At 37.8% G+C, this 18,365-nt stretch overlaps 2 protein-coding genes across 2 annotated transcripts in view; both read right to left on the reverse strand.

The window, feature by feature from the left end:
- LOC135681526 (uncharacterized) overlaps nucleotides 1-18,356 on the reverse strand; it is a 36,130-nt gene extending 17,774 nt beyond the window's left edge. Inside the window, exon 1 of the mRNA XM_065196044.2 lies at nucleotides 1,607-18,356. Coding sequence (XP_065052116.1) covers nucleotides 1,607-1,856 — 250 coding nt within the window. The 5' untranslated portion in view covers nucleotides 1,857-18,356. The remainder of the gene's footprint in view (nucleotides 1-1,606) is intronic.
- The window catches only part of LOC135681521 (pre-mRNA-splicing factor CWC22 homolog), a 64,422-nt gene that overhangs the window by 25,931 nt on the left and 20,126 nt on the right, over nucleotides 1-18,365 (reverse strand). The window lies entirely within an intron of this gene.

The raw sequence follows: 18,365 nt of genomic DNA on the forward strand, positions 1-18,365 counted from the left end.
TTTTCACTTCTAGCCCGCCCTTGAAGGATAAACAAGAGTAGAAGGTAGACGGTGCTGGAAGTATGATGCTGGAAGTATGATGCTGGAAGTACGAAGCTGTTGTTTGGCTGATGGCTTCAGTTCTAGCCTTAGGAGAAAAAGTTTCAAACAAGGAGATTGAATCATAAAACATATGTAGAAACAATACCAGCAGAACTGTTTTAATTCCGGTAGAACAAAGCGAAACAAATCAAATATCTATAAAAAGCGGGAAAATTAAATGCATTAAATCTCTAAATTTGCTTTTCTAGGCAATTTCAGTAGACGCTGCAATATCAGAACTGCCTAAGGACCAACATTTACTATTATACACCGAGAAGAAAATTCGATTCTTTTAGATATCTATGCTTAGTTTCAAAGGGTGTTTTGGCGCTGAGGAGCGCAGCTGCATTGGTTGACTAAGAGGAGATTTTGCAATAGTGACGTCACTGTTGTTAAGAGTATGTGTGGCTCTTTAGCGAAGGAAACTATAAAAAAACCAGAAATGCAAGATGCAGCATGGAAAGGTACCTAATTTCAGAATAAAATGAGAGTAGCTGCTCTCGAGTGTTGATGCTTAACATTTTATCAACCTACCACGCCACATTCAAGAGAATGGCAAGCCTGGAAGGTCAGAAAACATCTACGCATTTCTGCATCTTGGATCTTAACCGGGTCTGAGCAACTAGCGATCTAGATTCTTCAACAAACAATTAAGTAGCGCCTAAAAACGAAAGCAGGGCTTAGCAACGCCCGCCTGCCTAAAATAAGAAAACAAAGGTAAATATTCCCCAGTTCTAATAAAAATTGCATGTGGGCTTTTGGGCTAGTTTGCTTGAAATGATTCGGAATATTTTTGAACAAATCAAATAAGCAACAGACACCGTTAAGACACTTGTAAACAAGAAAATCAAAAAAGCTAAATTTGGCAATCATCTGTCTGTTATCCGTACATTATCCAGATTAGGGGAAACTCTATTATAAGAATGACAGAAAAGTAGCAATATTGAACCATATACAGGCATGTTTACGGCCTTGTTAGCTAGTAGGAGCTTCCCCTTATTTTGTGAGTCAAGTAAAACCATGATTAAATATAGGCCTGTGATATCTTGCTTATTTACATGAATTTAAGTCCAAAATATTCAGTGATTGGTCAGGAAGTTTAAATGCACCCAGTTAGGTCATATTCTTGCACTTACAAGTGAAAGCTGGCCACTATCTAAAACAACAAAGGCTGATGTGGTCTCATCACTGATGATTCTTAACTTAGAAGCAAAATGCTAGTTTTCTCTAGCTTTGCATAGTTGAAGTTATTGGGACGGCAAATTAGCGTTTGTTGAGTAGACAGTAAAAGGATGGACAGCAACTGCATACACAAACCAAAGCAAACACTCTTCACGTAAAACGTGTTTGCTGAACTGCAGAACGGCTAAGTGAATTGGTATAATACAAATACAGTCCCATCCTGAAATCTCGTTAAGATCTTTGAGCATTCTTATTTCTTAATGGCAAAATACGCAACATGTAAAGAAAGAGCAATACAGTTTAGGAAAAAAACAGCATTTGGATAGAATGAAAATCGACTCACCCTTCCTCTCTAGGCTCTCAGTACATTGTTCCTTGGTCTCAGTAATGCTGCATTTTGGCAGTCTCGACGTAATTGACACATCTTCTCGAAAACTGCTTGGGAAAAAATCTTGTTTGGGCTTGGATTCCTTGCGTTGATGTGCGCTTTCATCAGCTGACGCTTCCTCGCAAAATTTATCATTTCTATTTAATTCCAGTATATCCTCGACAAAGAAAGAACGTAGCTTTTTTGGCTTTCCGACGCGCTCCATGGCGGTAACTAACAGGTGAAAAAAGAACGACAGAAGCTAAAAATGAAGTCCACAAAAAAGATGCTGGATGGCTGCCTTGTCCTCCTCTGCAGAGAAACTTGTGAACAGAATGCGGCTTATTACAGCAGTCTCGTAACTGTAAATGGAGTAGCCAACCAGTGTGCAGGCAGCGATAAGAGTTTCGTTAAACTCTAATTGAACCAGGTAACACCGATTTAACGAATACCTTAATAAGCCGTTTAACTTTATAAGTCTACAATTTTAAACGCAGTGTGAATCTTAGGTAATCTTAGTACGGATCAAGTCGAGTCTGATTGTGTGCGAACACACTGCGAAGCTTACACAAATGCGAGATGAAGCTCTAGTGGAAATACCAATCTGACATGTCATTTATGAAGCGAAATTATGCGTTGATTGAAATGTCAATCACCTCAACAACACAAAGAGCTGCATTTTCACACCCACTTCTTGACTTGATTGACACTGTACAAATCGATATGACGTTTGGCTGCTACGCAGCGCTCCTGACATGCAACGTCCTCAAAGTGGCCAGCAAGTGAAAGACTTCAATAGGATTACAGCTACTGTGACGTTTGCGAATCAGGATTTCAACATTTCTAACAGATCAATTTGCTTCAACATGAACGCGGTAATATACATATTTGATTGGCGTCCATGGGGTGCCACAAAACTGTTTATAGTCATCAAAGTACTACATGAAAATAATGGGCAATGGATTTAAGAAATTAAAAAAATTCTCGAAAACCTTGATGCCATGCTGTGCAAAACACTTACAGAAGACGAATTTGTCAAGGAAAGAACTGTTCCTCAAGCACAAATAACGCATTTCTGTAATAAGTTAATCTTCTTCTGTAAATTAAGTTACACAAACACAATCTAGGTGCACCGAACAGGAATCATAATAAATACTTAATGGTACAGACGTTGGTTATTAATGGAAATAATGACAAAATGATCCAATAAATATAATTTATGCATGGAGGGACACAAGGATGTCTGCAAGGGAAACAAGAAAAGCCAACAAATTACAACAAAAAGGAAATATACCATACCAAACTATGTTTATAAGAATTCCTTATTTACGTTGATCCCATCTGACGTCATCGAATTTGTATCTCGCTACCTGCAGAACTTTTTCAAGAATTGACGTCAGATTTAAAATCGTCGGGTTGAAATTAGTTTGTACCGTAAACTTCATGGCATTTTGACTGTTCGGTCGCGAGAAACTACGTTTTGAATATTGAGATATTCTTAAAAATTCGACCGGTAACGTAGAGTGGAAACAACAGTGGAAAATTTCATTGAAATGTATAAGAAGAGACAAATTTCTAAAGAAGCGTAATTCGCTGCCTGGCAGTGCAAACAAAATTAGACTTCTGGCATAGATTAATTTCAAATTTTATGATCCCTTTTTAGCAAAAAAATGAAAATTTGATATTGGTAGATGGGATCCACGAATTTATATGCCTAGGTATTCTAAAAAAATCCATTTGAAATTTTAATGTAATGTTAAGTTATTCTTAAACGAAAAAATGAGTAAATGTTTTTTTGGGAATGAAGAAGAAAAGAAGCAATTGCAGTATCGTAAAATTTTTAAAAACACAAGATTATAATCTCATGTAGTATTTTTCTAAGTATAAATATTGTTGAAGTTGCATCTCAGATAACTCTGCTGACAAAGAACGAATCTGAACATCTCTTCCAATTTGAATTCAGCAGCTGAGCCTCAATATTGTAACCATATACATTTTAAACTTGCGAATATGACAGCATACATAAGAAGCTGGCTCCATGGGTCTTGTAAAGCAAGAATTGTTGGCCATATTTTGCGATTTACGCCATTTTTATAACAGGGAATATTTACGACACATAAATAGGTACTCTAAGTTGTAAAAACTTTTATACAAAGAAATCTATTTCAGCTATTTCATATCATTGAACATTTTGGCTTTAAAGATGGATGTGTCTATTTGAAAGGCCGGATCAAGGTGCTATTAGTGTTGCAGCATTAGGCCCATTCCTGAAGTAGGCCCAGATAATTATAGGCGAGAATCTATTGTAAATGGCTTTGAAAAAAGCAAACTATTCAGAACATACTACTTAAAGCTTTTTCGTTTGACACACCTCAGAGTAAAAATGTCAGGATAAAGGTCCGAAAAAACACGAGGAAAAATAGCAGTTTCATCTAGCAGATTTGGAATCGATCTACATACGAACGAAAAAGCCGTCATTATGTAGACAGAAGGAGTTCGTTTTTTCTCTTTGACTTCAGTGGTAGTTTACCTATAGACACACAGCACTGACTGGACAACTACGCCGGTCATGAGCTTGCGTTTTTCTGACTGCCCTATTTCGATCCGCAACTAGATATATATTTTCCATCGTGTTCTTTCGGACCCTTGTTCTGACGTTTTATCTGGGGCGGACACATGCTCAAATATTGGGGGGGGGGGGGGCTAGCTTATTGTTTTGATAAGATGACATCACATGTTCCAATTGTTTAAGAACACAAGACCATTCTATTCCAAAATATTTGGGGGGGGGCGACCGCCTTCCTTGCCGTCCGCCACTGATTCTTATACGCCGAGGAGCTTCAGACGAAAAAGCTTTTAGTAGTATCTGTGAAATGTTTCCTTTTTTCAAAGCCATTTTCAAGTTTTGAACCGCCAAGAAATTGTTCAAAATTTTTTGTGCTGCAGCATCAGGCATTTGAACCAACTTGGGCATTTGACAAGCTACTTTGAAGCCTTAACATGAATACAAATATATATATATATAAATACAGGTCTCAAAGTGTCTGAGCGAACCCCCATAAATCCAAACAAACGTCTTGGTAGGAACGTTGCAGAAATGGGCTACAAATATCTACAAGCATATACCGTTTGCAACTTGGAAAAAATTGATGAAGAAAAATACATTGCGCATTGTAGCTTGTATTGTGTCTATCAGTGCAAAATGAAGCATATCTGCGTCACAAGGTTAATTCAAAACAATTATCTTTGTTTCCCTTGAGAACTAGATTCGCTCAATTCACAATGAAAAGAACTGTGCTTATCAATCGTATCTACAAAGTTATGTTTTTGGATATATATTTTACTGACATTTTTCTCAACGGTAGACAATGCCAAGAACAAAAGCATTTGAAGGTCTCACTACGATAATATAATACAGTTTCGAGATTCTACAATCATAAAAACTATCTTAAAGTAAATTCGATACAAAGAAACAAAATGAGACGAAGAAGAAACAGTCTCATTATTGAAACTAACTATAATTCAGGTTTTTGCATTACGTTAAAGACCAAAACCACGACCTCTGACGTCACTGATTTTAGACTACATTAGTATCAAGACTGTCTAGGCAAACAGAGCAATAACTAGAGGCTGGCAAGGTATATAAAGATTTTTGAAGCAACAAAAGCGAGGCTAGCTAATGGGAATCTGAGCACATCGCAACAAGTGGTTTGAAAAGGCTGATCAAACATGGTTAAAAGCAAAAGAAAAATTTGATACCTAAATGAACAAGTTCTTAAAATGTCAGCATATATTTGCAGTGCTCTTATGCGAAAATCAGGCTCGACCTATTGAACAGGTCGCTGACACGTAAGTGTTGCAAACACCTACAAGAAGGGCAGCAGATGCCCGCATGCCGCCAAAATATGATGAGTACCAGCTTTTTCAAAAGGCACTTCGCCACTGAATCCGCAAACAGCTCTTGTTAGGTAGTGAATCAAGTCAATAACTACATTATTTTCCTAAGTTATTGCTAAAAATTAATAAGGATCCAGCTCCAAACATCAAAAGTTCCAACTTCGAATTGACCAACAACTAGTTCACAATCTAATGAACTCTCAGCACTCTAAAGGTGATCAGCATTTTCTCATAAGAAATGCCTGTAAATCGTGATAATGGGAAGTTTCGCTTACTCTTTCTGGTCAGCCTCTTCACATTCTTATAGCTGTGATGCTTTTCCAGAAAAAAATATTATACAATTTTTAATGCGCTGCACTGCACAGTAAAAGTAATTAAAGGCTCTTGCCAAACGGCACGTTTTGCATTATAATTCAAAACACTGACCTAATATCGTACTGCATGAAGATACAAAACATGCGGTTGCGCAAGACAACTGCCGCTAAGCATGCGGGTTGCGCAAGAGCCTTTACAAAGGTATTATCACCATTTACCGGTAAAAAAAATCTGGCATCTTCGACCGAATAAGCAAAAATTAGCATGATTATCTTGTGGAATTATTCAAACGTCAATGACAAGATGATACGGTGTGCCTCCATTAATCATCTTTGTCACAAACTTGTCGCTCTAATTTGAATAGAATGTCGTACAAGTATCATTTTTGTGTCACGAGAATGCGCATTTGTCTAGCAAAATAACCCTTTTATGACTATCTCCTAGCCGTCTTATTATCTCTCATCTTATAAGAGTGCTTCTGCACTTTCATTCAGAGTGATTGTTTTTAGTGTCTACTTTCTCCCCACGAACCAAGCCCATATGCTCGACCTTGCCACAATATATTTTATGAGAATACATACTTATCAGCTCACGTTCTCTATACGCACGAGAAATTTCAGTATTGTTTCGAAAGACCATTGTTCTGTCATGTAGTTTAATTAAAGTCATATGTCCTTTTCCGATAGTGTTCCTATAAAAACCTGTTGCAGCGTTTTGCGAAAAATTGGTAGGGCCAAGAAGCATTTGGCAACCAGTGAAAGCAATTAACACAATTCGACTGAGGTGACGTTCGCAGTACACTCTTTTCCTTCCCACATAAGAATCAAAACTGCCCCTCAAAGAGAACAGCCTCCCCGATCTTTGGGGTCTAGAAACACCGTTAAAACAAGGGATTCTGCCATCGGACAACATCTTTTAGATAACCAAGACTGTGCTCAAGTCTACAATTACGACATGCTTCAGACAATTGGCAGACCCAGGTTTCATCTAGCAGTTTTGGAATCGATCTACATACAAAAGAAAAAGCCGCCATTGTGTAGAAAGAAGGAATTCGTTTTCTTTCTCGGACTCCAGTGGTAATTTTTCTTTAGGCACGCGGTACTGATTGGACAACTGTACCGGTCATATGCTCGCGTTTTTCTGATTGGCCTTTTTCGATCCGCAGCTGGGTATATATTCTCCATCTTTTTCTTTCGGAACCTTATTCTGACGCTTTATACTCTGAGGAGTGTCAGAAGAAAAAGCTTTAAGTTAGTATGTTGTGAAATAATTGCTTTTTTCAAAGCAATCTTTTCTATTTCAAGACGTCTGCTCATAAGAATATTCAGGGTCAGTATCGTCCAACTTTATATAAGAAACCTCAGTTCGCACTTTTGCGTCTCAATTTTAGCAGTTGGCTGCTTTGCGATGCTCAAAACAGAGAATAGCATGACTGGCAAACCTCGTTCGTTTCAAAAAGCGCGGTTTCTATTCAAGGGCGGGCGATGTTCCCTTAAAACCAGATCAGTTTAGAAAAAATAATACTTTAAGAATATATTCAGGCACAACATGAAAATTTCTTAAGAATATCGAGGCTATACCAAAATTTGTAATATTCTTTTAGAAATGGTAATAGGAAATCCGAGGAAAATTCACAGAAATAAAAGTTTTTCACAAAAAAGCAAAATAACAAAGCTACACTAACTTCTCGAGCTTTACAACTAGCACTCACCATTTGTATATATGCATTTTTGGGAAAGTAAGCTCGAGGATAGTTCTCATTTCATTATCTTTTGTTGAAGTTAGTGCTGGAAGTTTCTTAAAGGCTCCTTAAAAGAGTTATGTTTTACCAAGTCACGTTATAGGTTCCAATCTCAAAAGACTCATTCTCAAGCAGTTACGTCTCAAAAAAGCAGGTTCAGTACTATGGTGTCTTAATTTTTGGACACCTAATGGCTCGGTTTCTCATAGAAAGTTCCCAATCAAACATTGCTACACCATTGAATGTATCCAAACTGTAAAAAAATTATGTGAGCACCGCAAAAAGCCAATATTGGAAGGTTCATTTAACAATCAAAAAGTCTATTAAGCAGAGTTGCCGATCAAAAACAGGACAAGGAGTTTTGCTGCCGCTGAAAAAGACCATGTTTGGGTCGGATTTTGTTGGGGAGACAAGCGAAAGGAGTGATGCAATCCTCCGTCCCGGAGTCAGACAGCATGCGTGATAATAACTTCCTTCTGTGCGCATGCTTTTTGTCTCAAGAACGGGGGGTCGCCTCACTCATTAAGGACTTTCTCTATGCTCGTCTCCCTGACAAAAAATAGACTTGTTCAAAGCTTAATTGATGAAAAATATTTGAGTTGACCAAAAGTAAAATTTTGATTGTTTAATCGATGGCTAATTGACAGCTAGAATGAAAAAGAGTTGAAAAGCTTGCATTGATTGCCAATTGGAAGTGTAAACTTTCTTAATATTCAGGCTCATTATAGAAAACATTTGTTTAAAGCATTAAGGCAAGATTCTAGTCCAGTTTTGTTGAAGTTAAATTACAATAGTATATATAAATGGGTGATGTTTGTTCCGCTATGGCAAAAAAGCAACACCCAAAGAGCTTCTGGAAGCTAATTCTTTAGAAATCCACAACATTTATATTTATCTGAAAAGTGACGTACAGTCAACAGGAGTAAATCAGGGAGGATGCAAAGAAAATAGCAAATCCCTCGACTCAAGAAAAAGTCTTGAAACTTGAAAGCAACTGTAAAAAGAAACATTTCTTGGCAACAAGAAATAGAATTTCCCTTCCTTTCTCAAGATACAAACTGACAACATTGTCAAGAAAAATGCTCTATATCGTTACTCGTGAGTTATTTATAAGATGTACTCAAGCTTGAACAGATGCAGTATTTTCAGTAAGGATATGTATTTAACGTGGAAAACTATATGGTCTGATAATTGGTACTTATAGATTGCAGCTACCTTCATTCTCTTATTGTAATACCCTATAGATTCCAAATAGGGATGTACAATTTATGCTTCCTTCAACAGAATGGCATAATCATTCAAATGACTTATTATTTTCAAGAAGGTATTTGTTTGATCATCTAGAATCAATATCAGTTATAAAATGAAATTCAGGCGCTGTGGTAAAATATCGGACTATATTACCTCCCAATACATGACGCAAAAAAGATGGCCTAGAGAGAATAGGTGGAAATGCAACACGGTATTTAAAAATATCATCAACATCATAAAGCTTATGTCAGTAGCCTATCTCAGTAACTCTCCAACTTGAAAAAGGCAGATTCTAACAATTTGTTGTCGCCTTTAGCAACGGGTTGCGGTATAGGATTTTCTCTTAGACAATGTGGTGCCACAAGTAATGTGACCAGGAACCATGATCTTTATTTCTCTCGTTATCTTTCATAGGCTCAAGCATGTCCAGGAAGTCAATATTATATGCATTTATTGAAAAAATGAAAAGCAAGGTCACTTAAACAGAATGGAATGTTTGCTCTGTATTATGATATACATAAATTAGCAACGAAACCTATCCTACAAGTCCAGCTGATAGCTATATTCAACTGGCAATGAAAAGGGTGTTTTCCTAATAGAAAGCGTTTAGGGTCAATTTCACCTTGTGAGGAAAGTCAACATTATGGTACCAGTTTTGCATTAATGAATAGGCGATGATTGAAAGGTAATTAGCGAAACTAATGCATACATTAGAAGGTTTTTAGCAAAGCAAACAATGGCCTATGCATGATCACCTGAACAACTCAGCCCTGCAGGTAATCAACAACACACTGCAGACAGGATGGGTCATATTTATTTATCTGTTTTAAGGATTGGTAGCATGTCATCTACAAACATGAACAATCCCTCGTTGCCTGGTTCTATCATCCTGTATTCCGTTTTTACTTGAATGCGGGTGTCTGGGCAAACTGTCTAGCAATCGCCCGCCTCCCTTTGTTCGACGAGCAAACAGAAAAAACGGGAACCAGGTTTCCCAACAAGTTTTTTTGGCCACGTGTGTTTCGAAGGAATTCATTATGCACATAACACTGACTAGCTAAATAAAACTCTCTATAGAGCAAGTTTGATCTGGGATTATGGCGTATAGTTTCAAGGAGTACTGTGAGTAAATTTCTTTACTCAAAGTCAAAAAGCAAGACACAGGTGATGGAATGTGGTTTTTATGGTCCTTGAACAGCGAAAACCTTAGGTTTTTTAGGGAGAAGCTTGTACATGCTGTGGAGGCCATATTCACGAGACAACTAAAAGAAAAATTAAACGATACTGCTAAGAGTTATTTTATTTTCAAAGAAAAAACACAAACAATTTGCTTGAGGAAAACCCTTTTTTGCTAAGGCTCCTTTTAAGGTAAACCAGACCAATCTAATCACTCTACCAGCCCAAGGGATGTATTTTTTGGGAAGACAAGCAAGAGAAAGTTTTTAAAATAAGTGACGCAACCCTCTCTCTTGGAGTCATCGAGCATGCACACAGAACGAAGTTATTATTGCGCATGCTCACTGACTTCAGGACGGAGGGTTGCCTCACTCATTCGAAGATTTCGCTCCTTCGTCGCCCCAACAGATACATAAAATTATTTTGATAAAGACACTGAACAAGGAAAACCAGAATACCCATTATCCTTGTGTAATAGGGAGCAGCCTTGAATTTAACAGCACACGAATGTCTTGTAACAGTTTCAATTTGGATCGAACTGCATCCACATGAATAGATAATAATTTACATTGCCTTTCAAATATAACAATGTCTTTCAATTAGTTTTCGTTGATATTTCATAACAATGTCCCTGAAAAAGCTGGACTTCAAGATAAATTTTTATTAAGATTCGATAAAATCATCCAGCAACATGCTAACCGATGATAAATTAATTAATGTTCTTACACTCTCACTAATTTCAAAAAACGAGGCAGAAGAGTCTATTTCATCCCCCAATAAGCCTGACTGACAGTCTGTTGGTAAATTAGTTATAAAAGCTACCATCAGGTTCTTCAACATTGATTGCAGATCACAAACAGTTCAGAAGCTGCAATTAAAATCGTCTAAGAGACGAGAAATTTAGTCCAATAACAATTTTTCAGCGGTGAAGACCTAAACACTTTAAACTGATCCTTACAAAAAACTAGAGATACTTCCGAAACATAACAAGCCTAAGTAGGCTACACCTGTGCAACAAACCAACCGTAGGGTTTTGTCTCCATTAGCTCCCTGGTCAAAAGTTGGGTTCTTTGTCTCTATTTGACCATAAGATTTTGTGAAACCTGTTATATCTTAGAGATTTGCAGCAGTAGGTGTCGGTCTGATACTCAGTCCTCACTGTCATCTTATTCATTAGTGATCCACACTGAATAACACAACAAAAATAATATCCTGACATGGCTTTTGATAAGGTCTTTCTACAAAGTAATACTCAAATGTATAAACAAGTGAGCCGTTGAATTAACTAATCCTTAAGATGAATTTTGAGAGTATGATAAGGACCTTTGAAACAAGCACTTTGAGTTTATGAAAGAAAGGATTGGATGTGTCACCACAATAGGGACCAAGGGGCAGTTATGTGTTTCACAGGACATTAAGCCGATTGAGTATAGGGTTGCATCAACAGACCAGTCACGAGCAGAACGTGGCCTTCTATTGTTACGATTGTACCCTGTCACATGGAGCAAACATTGTTTCGAATTGAAAGCAATTTTAAATAGATGACCTCTCAATGACCACTTCTAACTTCAAGGAGAAATTGCCCGAAGAAAGGTTTAAATAATCTACGATAGAGTTGATAATGAACAATATGACAGCCGCAAGTCTTTTCGCTAAAAAGATGGCTACAAGGATATTACTAGAATTGACTTAACGTAAGTCACGTTTCAAGTTAAGATGTTGTATATATTTTTACAAAAGAAACTTATTAGTAACTGAGGCAGAGTAAAGTGCACAGAGCTGCACGCCGACTGACTATCGAGAATCAACGACCAACAGAATTCACTTTATGAACTACTATTTTCAGATGTTAACGGAAACGAACAATGGTAATTAAAATGCAAATAAGTAGAAGGTAGTAATGTGATAAGAGGGATAAAAGCCTCACAGAAAGGGAAAAAATTGGCAAATTCACGCATGCCTTTATTGCTATGACCTACGCCTAGAACTAGTTGAATAGGAAGAGAGGCGTAAGCAGGCGCCTTGAACGTGGCTAGGAACATGACTTTACTTCGAAGTGCTCTCAGCTGTGCTTGAAATTTCCATATACTTAGACAGAAATTTGATTGCAGTGTCATTTACCACTTTGACAAATACTGATACTGAGCAAACGAAAACTCTCCGTACGCGGAAAGCATAATATTACAGAAATCACAAAGAACAAGTGGAATACACTAATTTAATTTATAGTATCCTTTTGGAAATTCTTCCAAAATTCATTGTACAACTTTTTTAAGCCCAAAGACAGATAAAGTCGCTTCAAAAATGTAGAAGATTTGACAGCACTGGCATTTGAAAATTTGCTTCTTAGACTAAAATGCTGGCACATTCAAAATTAGGCCATAAATTGAACATGTGTGTTTAACTGAAGAATGCAAAATATTAGAACTCTAGGATTGTTTGAAGTTCAAGAAACGATGGGTGTATGCCTCAATTCATTTCCCAACATCTGTAGCATTTGATTTCTATTCCCTATAAATAGTTAAGTCCGAAATCTTCATATAATTTGTCTACTGTCTCTGCGTCATTCGTTCTCCGCTCGTTCCAGACCTCTCAATGTATCAATTGGCTGAATTGATAACTTGCAACAAAACAATCTATACAGTTGCATTGAGATACAGTCATTCTAGCAAATATAAAAAGCTACAAGGCGCGTATAGAAGACATAAAACACGCTGAACTAAATGATAAATACTGATACTGCGAGCAAAAATCAATTAAACAATTAAATGGGCAGAAAAAGCTGAAATGTGAGCAAGATAATGTGTTGCTTCTATTCTTGATCCGTGTTAACGCGCTTACAAGAAACTCATTTTTTTGCGTCAGATCAGACTGTACAGTTTCGTAAATAATAGCGGATGAGATTTTTGGAAAAAGTGAGTTGCTTATAAGATCAAGAAAATGGCATGACTAGCATGAAGAGTAATGAAAGTTATCGTTTTGGCAGAAAGTAATCAGTCTTTACAGAGCAACGTTTAAATTCAAAACGCTGAATGGTAGTTTGTTTCTGGAAAACTGCTCCTTACATGTATTCAAATTATATTTTTAAACATAACTTTGAAAACGTCAGCCTCCAGCTCTCATATTCGAAATTTTTCTTGGCGGGCTTTTACTGTACGTGAATAGAAGGCTTTTAAGTCTTTCGGTGTGGTGATTTCAAAAACGGAGGTGTAAGTGAAAGATTGGAAAAGCTGATAAGTCGCACAGACTTTCACATCACTCGCTGAAAAACAGCTCTTTTATGAGGGCCTCTCGAGAAAATTAATCTAAGAAAGGGATCAGGCAGTTAAAAAGAGACAATAATCTCGAAAAGGATCTTTGCACTCGAGAGAATAGCAAGCATTCTTCGCCACTCCAGTATCAACTGATCAAATAAAGAATCGTGAACGTCACTCTCGGCTGTAAAACTTCTTCAGTGCACTTTAGCGCTCTCTCCTGCCTATTTGCTCTACCTGATTTCATCTCAAAGTAGTGTTGACTGACGTAAATTATATGCTGATCCAAAGAAGCAATTTTGGATTGACTTATTAATAGATATCTTCTGGAAGTGTACCGAATTGAGGGCGAATGTTGCCTATTTGAACAGCTTTCTTTCAGCTGACGGGTCAACTGTCAGGATTACAAGAGGATTTAATGTGATCCTTTGAGAGATTCTGAGACAATATTGGCAAATTAATTCAATTTGGTCTGCCGAGAAGGGAGGCAGGGGAAGATTGCCCCAGGCCCTGAATTGAAGGGACCCTAAAAAGTTTAAAAAATTTCAATTTCAAGTTTTATTCAGAATTTATTTAATTTTGAGATATTCTTTAATCGAAAAGGTATTACTAATAAAGCTTTTGCATAGCTTTGACTTGCATTCCTGATATTAACAGCAACATCAGCAGAGGCGTCATAACAGGCCTCATTCTCCACAAGCCCAAGAAAGAGTCAAGGAATAGTTGAAGTTATAGTACATATTTGAAAATATTCCATACAGAACCTAATTCAGAAATGAATGGCGCAACGAAATAAAAAAAAATACTTGTACAGATACACGAGATACTTGTACATCCCTCCTTTCTCCGAGTACCTCCGTCTCGAGAATACTAGTAGGTCTCTAGGTTTTGCAAACCTTAATCAAGTTTTCAACTGCGTCAGGCTACTGCCTTTCGTAAGGTCCGGTAACTAGGCCTACTAAAAAGGCGGAAGGTTTGATTACCCTGAATCTACCGCCATATTACAAAAGTTTTTCTACGAAAGTTTGTGCTTAAACCAAATTTTTTTGGAACGCAAATCAATACGCGTCTAACTTTGTAACTTAGAAAGGAATGGCATTTGACCTAACAGGAACACCTTCTCCTCCTAAAGAGCAATAGCAAAATCTTGGGGTCATCCCCCTTCTTGCCCCACTACAATGCCTACTTCGCCGTTTATGTCCTCTTATACGTTTAGCCTTGACTGCCAGCCACGTTGGAGGTGCTCTAGTGATAATTTTTGAACATCTATTGAAAGAGGGTTCACGGCTTGCGGTGGGCCTAACAGTAACTTCCAGTTTACTGGGCACCCGTTAATGCTACAGACATCGATGTTTATCATTTTCTCTAAGACGCATCCTATTGGTCTATTCAATATTGTTTTCTACAGATTTTTTATACTGAAAGCTTGACATGATAGAAGCCATGTTTTTAGTAAACAGAAAAATCTAGAGAGAATAACCTCTATAGACCTTTTTCTGAGCCAAAAAGACTTCACCACAGAGTCTATAAAGATTAGTGACCTACCACCAAAGATGAAGAAGAACAATAGACTATGAATGAAAAATCGCCTTATAAGTGACTGTTTCTCAGAGGTCTTAGCATTGACCGAGAGGACCATCAATGCAAACAGGCTGAAGAGAGCCTTCAAATCACAGAAAGGCGGAGTGCGAACAATCTCGTGGCTTCGATCACCCGAAATAAGTAATTTATGTCAGTTGTGGAGGAGATATATGACGCGTCGATTAGCTGGTTAAGCTATTCTTATCGAAAAGTGATATTGAGAAAGGAATATGGGTAGAACTTAATTAGAAAAGCTAGGCCAGGGCTTGCTTGACAAATCACGTGAAATATAAAGTTCTGTTTATCTACCCAATTGTTGCATCGTTTAAGTAGGTCATTGCATTATCAGTTAATTAGTCACCAGTTTGGATCGCACGCAGGCGACACGCAATACGTTAACATGCTAATGCACAGGAGCACGAGAGCAGTCACTGGTCAAAATTCATTTTCTTATAATTTGTAACTGTCTGCTGCCATACAAAGTTGATAGCGAGTAATAGAGGTGTTGGTTTGTCGAAAAAGACGGCAATCTGCCAGCACAATTTTGAAGCAAGACAGAGTTGCAGACTTCTTTGAGTACGGAAGTATTGGGATTGAAGGTTGAATGGGGTTAACCGAAAGGCGGGGCTAAATCCATACAGAAAGAGAGCAGAAGAAGCAGTTGCAATGACTCCCTGCTGTACTATCCACATAAATTCTTGATTTTCTGACGTAACGGTTAACTGGCTAAACCAGAAACCAAATTTATAGAGGGAGCAGTCTCAATGGCTAGCCGGCGCGTGGTTGGAGGAAAAACAAACCATATGGTCCACCTACAAGCTCAAACGCAAGGCTCTCATAGGTGCGGGGACTAACGACGTGACTCCCTACCCCTCTCCCTCTATACAATTAACATACATACCTGTTTACACCAGATGAAAAAACGTTAGAAAAGAGGCTTAGAAAAATAATGTTTGAAGGTTCAAAAGCCCTATTCTTGGAGGGGCTCACAACAAACAGAACACTGAGCATCTTCAAACATGAACCGTCCCTCAAACGAAAAACTAATTTTGTGCAAAACGCTGTGACTGATCCCCTGGAACAAGGGCATGTATTCCTTGAAATGGGCGAGTGAAATCTTACACATGCACAATAAAGGATCCAGTTTGGACGCCTCCATTTTCGATTAAAATACTGGCATTTACTGGTGACTGCAAATCCCATATTCAATGGAGCAGGGTGATCAAATATGATGTTAGAATGATGAGGGGTTGGGTAAATAAATCAAGCTGTGTCACTTATTAATGACCGTTAACCTAAGTAGCCACACACCTTCTCTAAATATATGTTGAATAAAAGAAAAGAAAATGGACTGAGCAGTTAAGTATAAAATAACCCAAACCAGAATTGATGAAGAACACACACTATACACAAATAGCTGAGACGCATAATATTTGTTCATCAAATGCTTGATGTAAAAAACAGTCATTCGCTGCAGAGATTGGAAACACGTGTAACAAATATAGACAATGTGTGGTCTATAGATACAGAAAAGGAGGGGCGGGCAAAACATTTAAGGGCGCAGGTCTTGAAGAATCTTAGTAAAGTAAGGACCCGAATATATGGTTTATCAATTATGTGGAACAAAGTAAAATGAGTCAACGGCAGCAAGGCGACTGACAAATTGTTGAACTATTTCCATTAAAAGCATTGGTTTATTCCACTTATCATAAATGGTCGAATAAAATCTACTGGGTTCAAACATCGTGTGTGTGTGTTGTGTGTCATAAGGGTGCAGCCATCGGCGAAAAACCTTTCGGGCACCCATTCGAAGAAAAATTGTATCATTATAGCAAAATTCCGAAAAGTATTCTGATCGGAGTGCGGGCTAGCTATTACCAGTTTCTTATAAAAAAAGATTGCACGCGTTGGAGCAGATGTAATAGAACTCTTCTGAGGTATCAGAACTATTCTGAAATAAGACCTCGAGTGCGAGGCGATAATACACTATTTGGTAAATGCGAGATTAGAAAGATGTTGAAAGTGGAGGTGCTGTCATGGATAACAATGGCCTTGACACTTGAATTTACACTCGAGAAGATAATTCAACCAAAGTATTCCACCATAAAACAATTCCAAAATCATAACCACTACCCGCAGGTTTTAAAACCCACGAAGTGAATTAATTGACGAGTTGCTCTTGAAATTAAGAACACAAAAATGTGCTAGATTAACATAGGTTATTTGCAAGAATGACGATGGAACTCAAAATCTTTATCTATGAGCAAACAGAATCTTAAGTTATAAAAAGATTTACACAAATTGGGACCACTAAGTCGTAACCTTGATAAAGTTTGACACCAATGTTTTTAGAGTGCTAATCCAAGCAAAAGATTCTGATCTGAAAAGGAAACAAAATCGGAAATATCTGTTTTTCGCTTTAAGCGATATGTAAACAGAAATAATCTCCAAATCATGTTCCACTTTTTCCCATATTCAAAAGCTCCAACCTCGAGGCCGCCCATCTTTAGCGTCATGGAATATTAATATGATTGGGGTTGAGGAACTGGCCGATCCGAAGACATCCTTAAACCGACCCAACACGAGGCCAGATCCGCAAGGGACGTCTGAAGCACTGAACCACATATTTAGGGGAAAGAGGCCCTTTGCTATTATTTCTAGGAGGAAGATGAAATTATGCTATCTTCCAAATGGTAACATATTGTCTTAACTGAATTGGGATAGTTAATGAGCAAAAACGGTTAAAAAAATGTCAACTTTTTTAATTGTAATTTTCAATGAACTGTCAAAGCCATGAAGTACTGACGACCGAATGAACAACGTTTGACTAAGACTCGCGCTGCAGTGTTTTCCCATCAAAATACAGGTCCACGCATACACCTTTGGAGATCATGCCCACGCGTGTATGATCTCCACACGTAGTTGATGTTTTTCAACTCCAAGTTGGCTTATCTTGCTCGATTTCAGTAGCCATACTGCAATGCTTCCCACAAAAATACAGGTCCGTGCTTGCACCCTTGCTCCATAATCATGCCAAGACCATGCCAACGCGTTCAATTCCACGCGATTCAACGACCAAATTCGCGAATTGGTTAAACCATGTGTTATTTCATTAAGGTCTCCAACGATTCCATACTTCGTTTAGTAATTTCATATGATTCATGCAATTTTGCATGATTTTAATCAACTCCACAAAGATAAAAAATTTTGTGATTTCAGAACGGGAAATTCGAATTAATTAACGTTCTAGCTTCGAAAAGGCAATGCAAAACTAGCTAGTGTGCAATACAGCTAACGCAAAGGTTGGGGGTGGACGGCACCTTTAAAATGGGTGTCATACAAAAGGCTCTGTAAAAGTTATACGAATTGAAATTAATGGATGTTCCAGTTTTAGGTGGCGACTGCTACATTTGATATAGTTATATAAGGTAGCACAAAGAGCAAGCTCTCTGGGAGAAACGTTACTCCGTCAAACGTCAATTGATGACTCTGACAAAAAAGTGTTGTCAATAGCAACATA

The sequence above is a fragment of the Rhopilema esculentum genome, chromosome 12 (assembly GCF_057945365.1).
Source record: "Rhopilema esculentum isolate cy_ngs chromosome 12, ASM5794536v1, whole genome shotgun sequence".
NCBI classification, from domain to species: Eukaryota; Metazoa; Cnidaria; class Scyphozoa; order Rhizostomeae; family Rhizostomatidae; genus Rhopilema; species Rhopilema esculentum.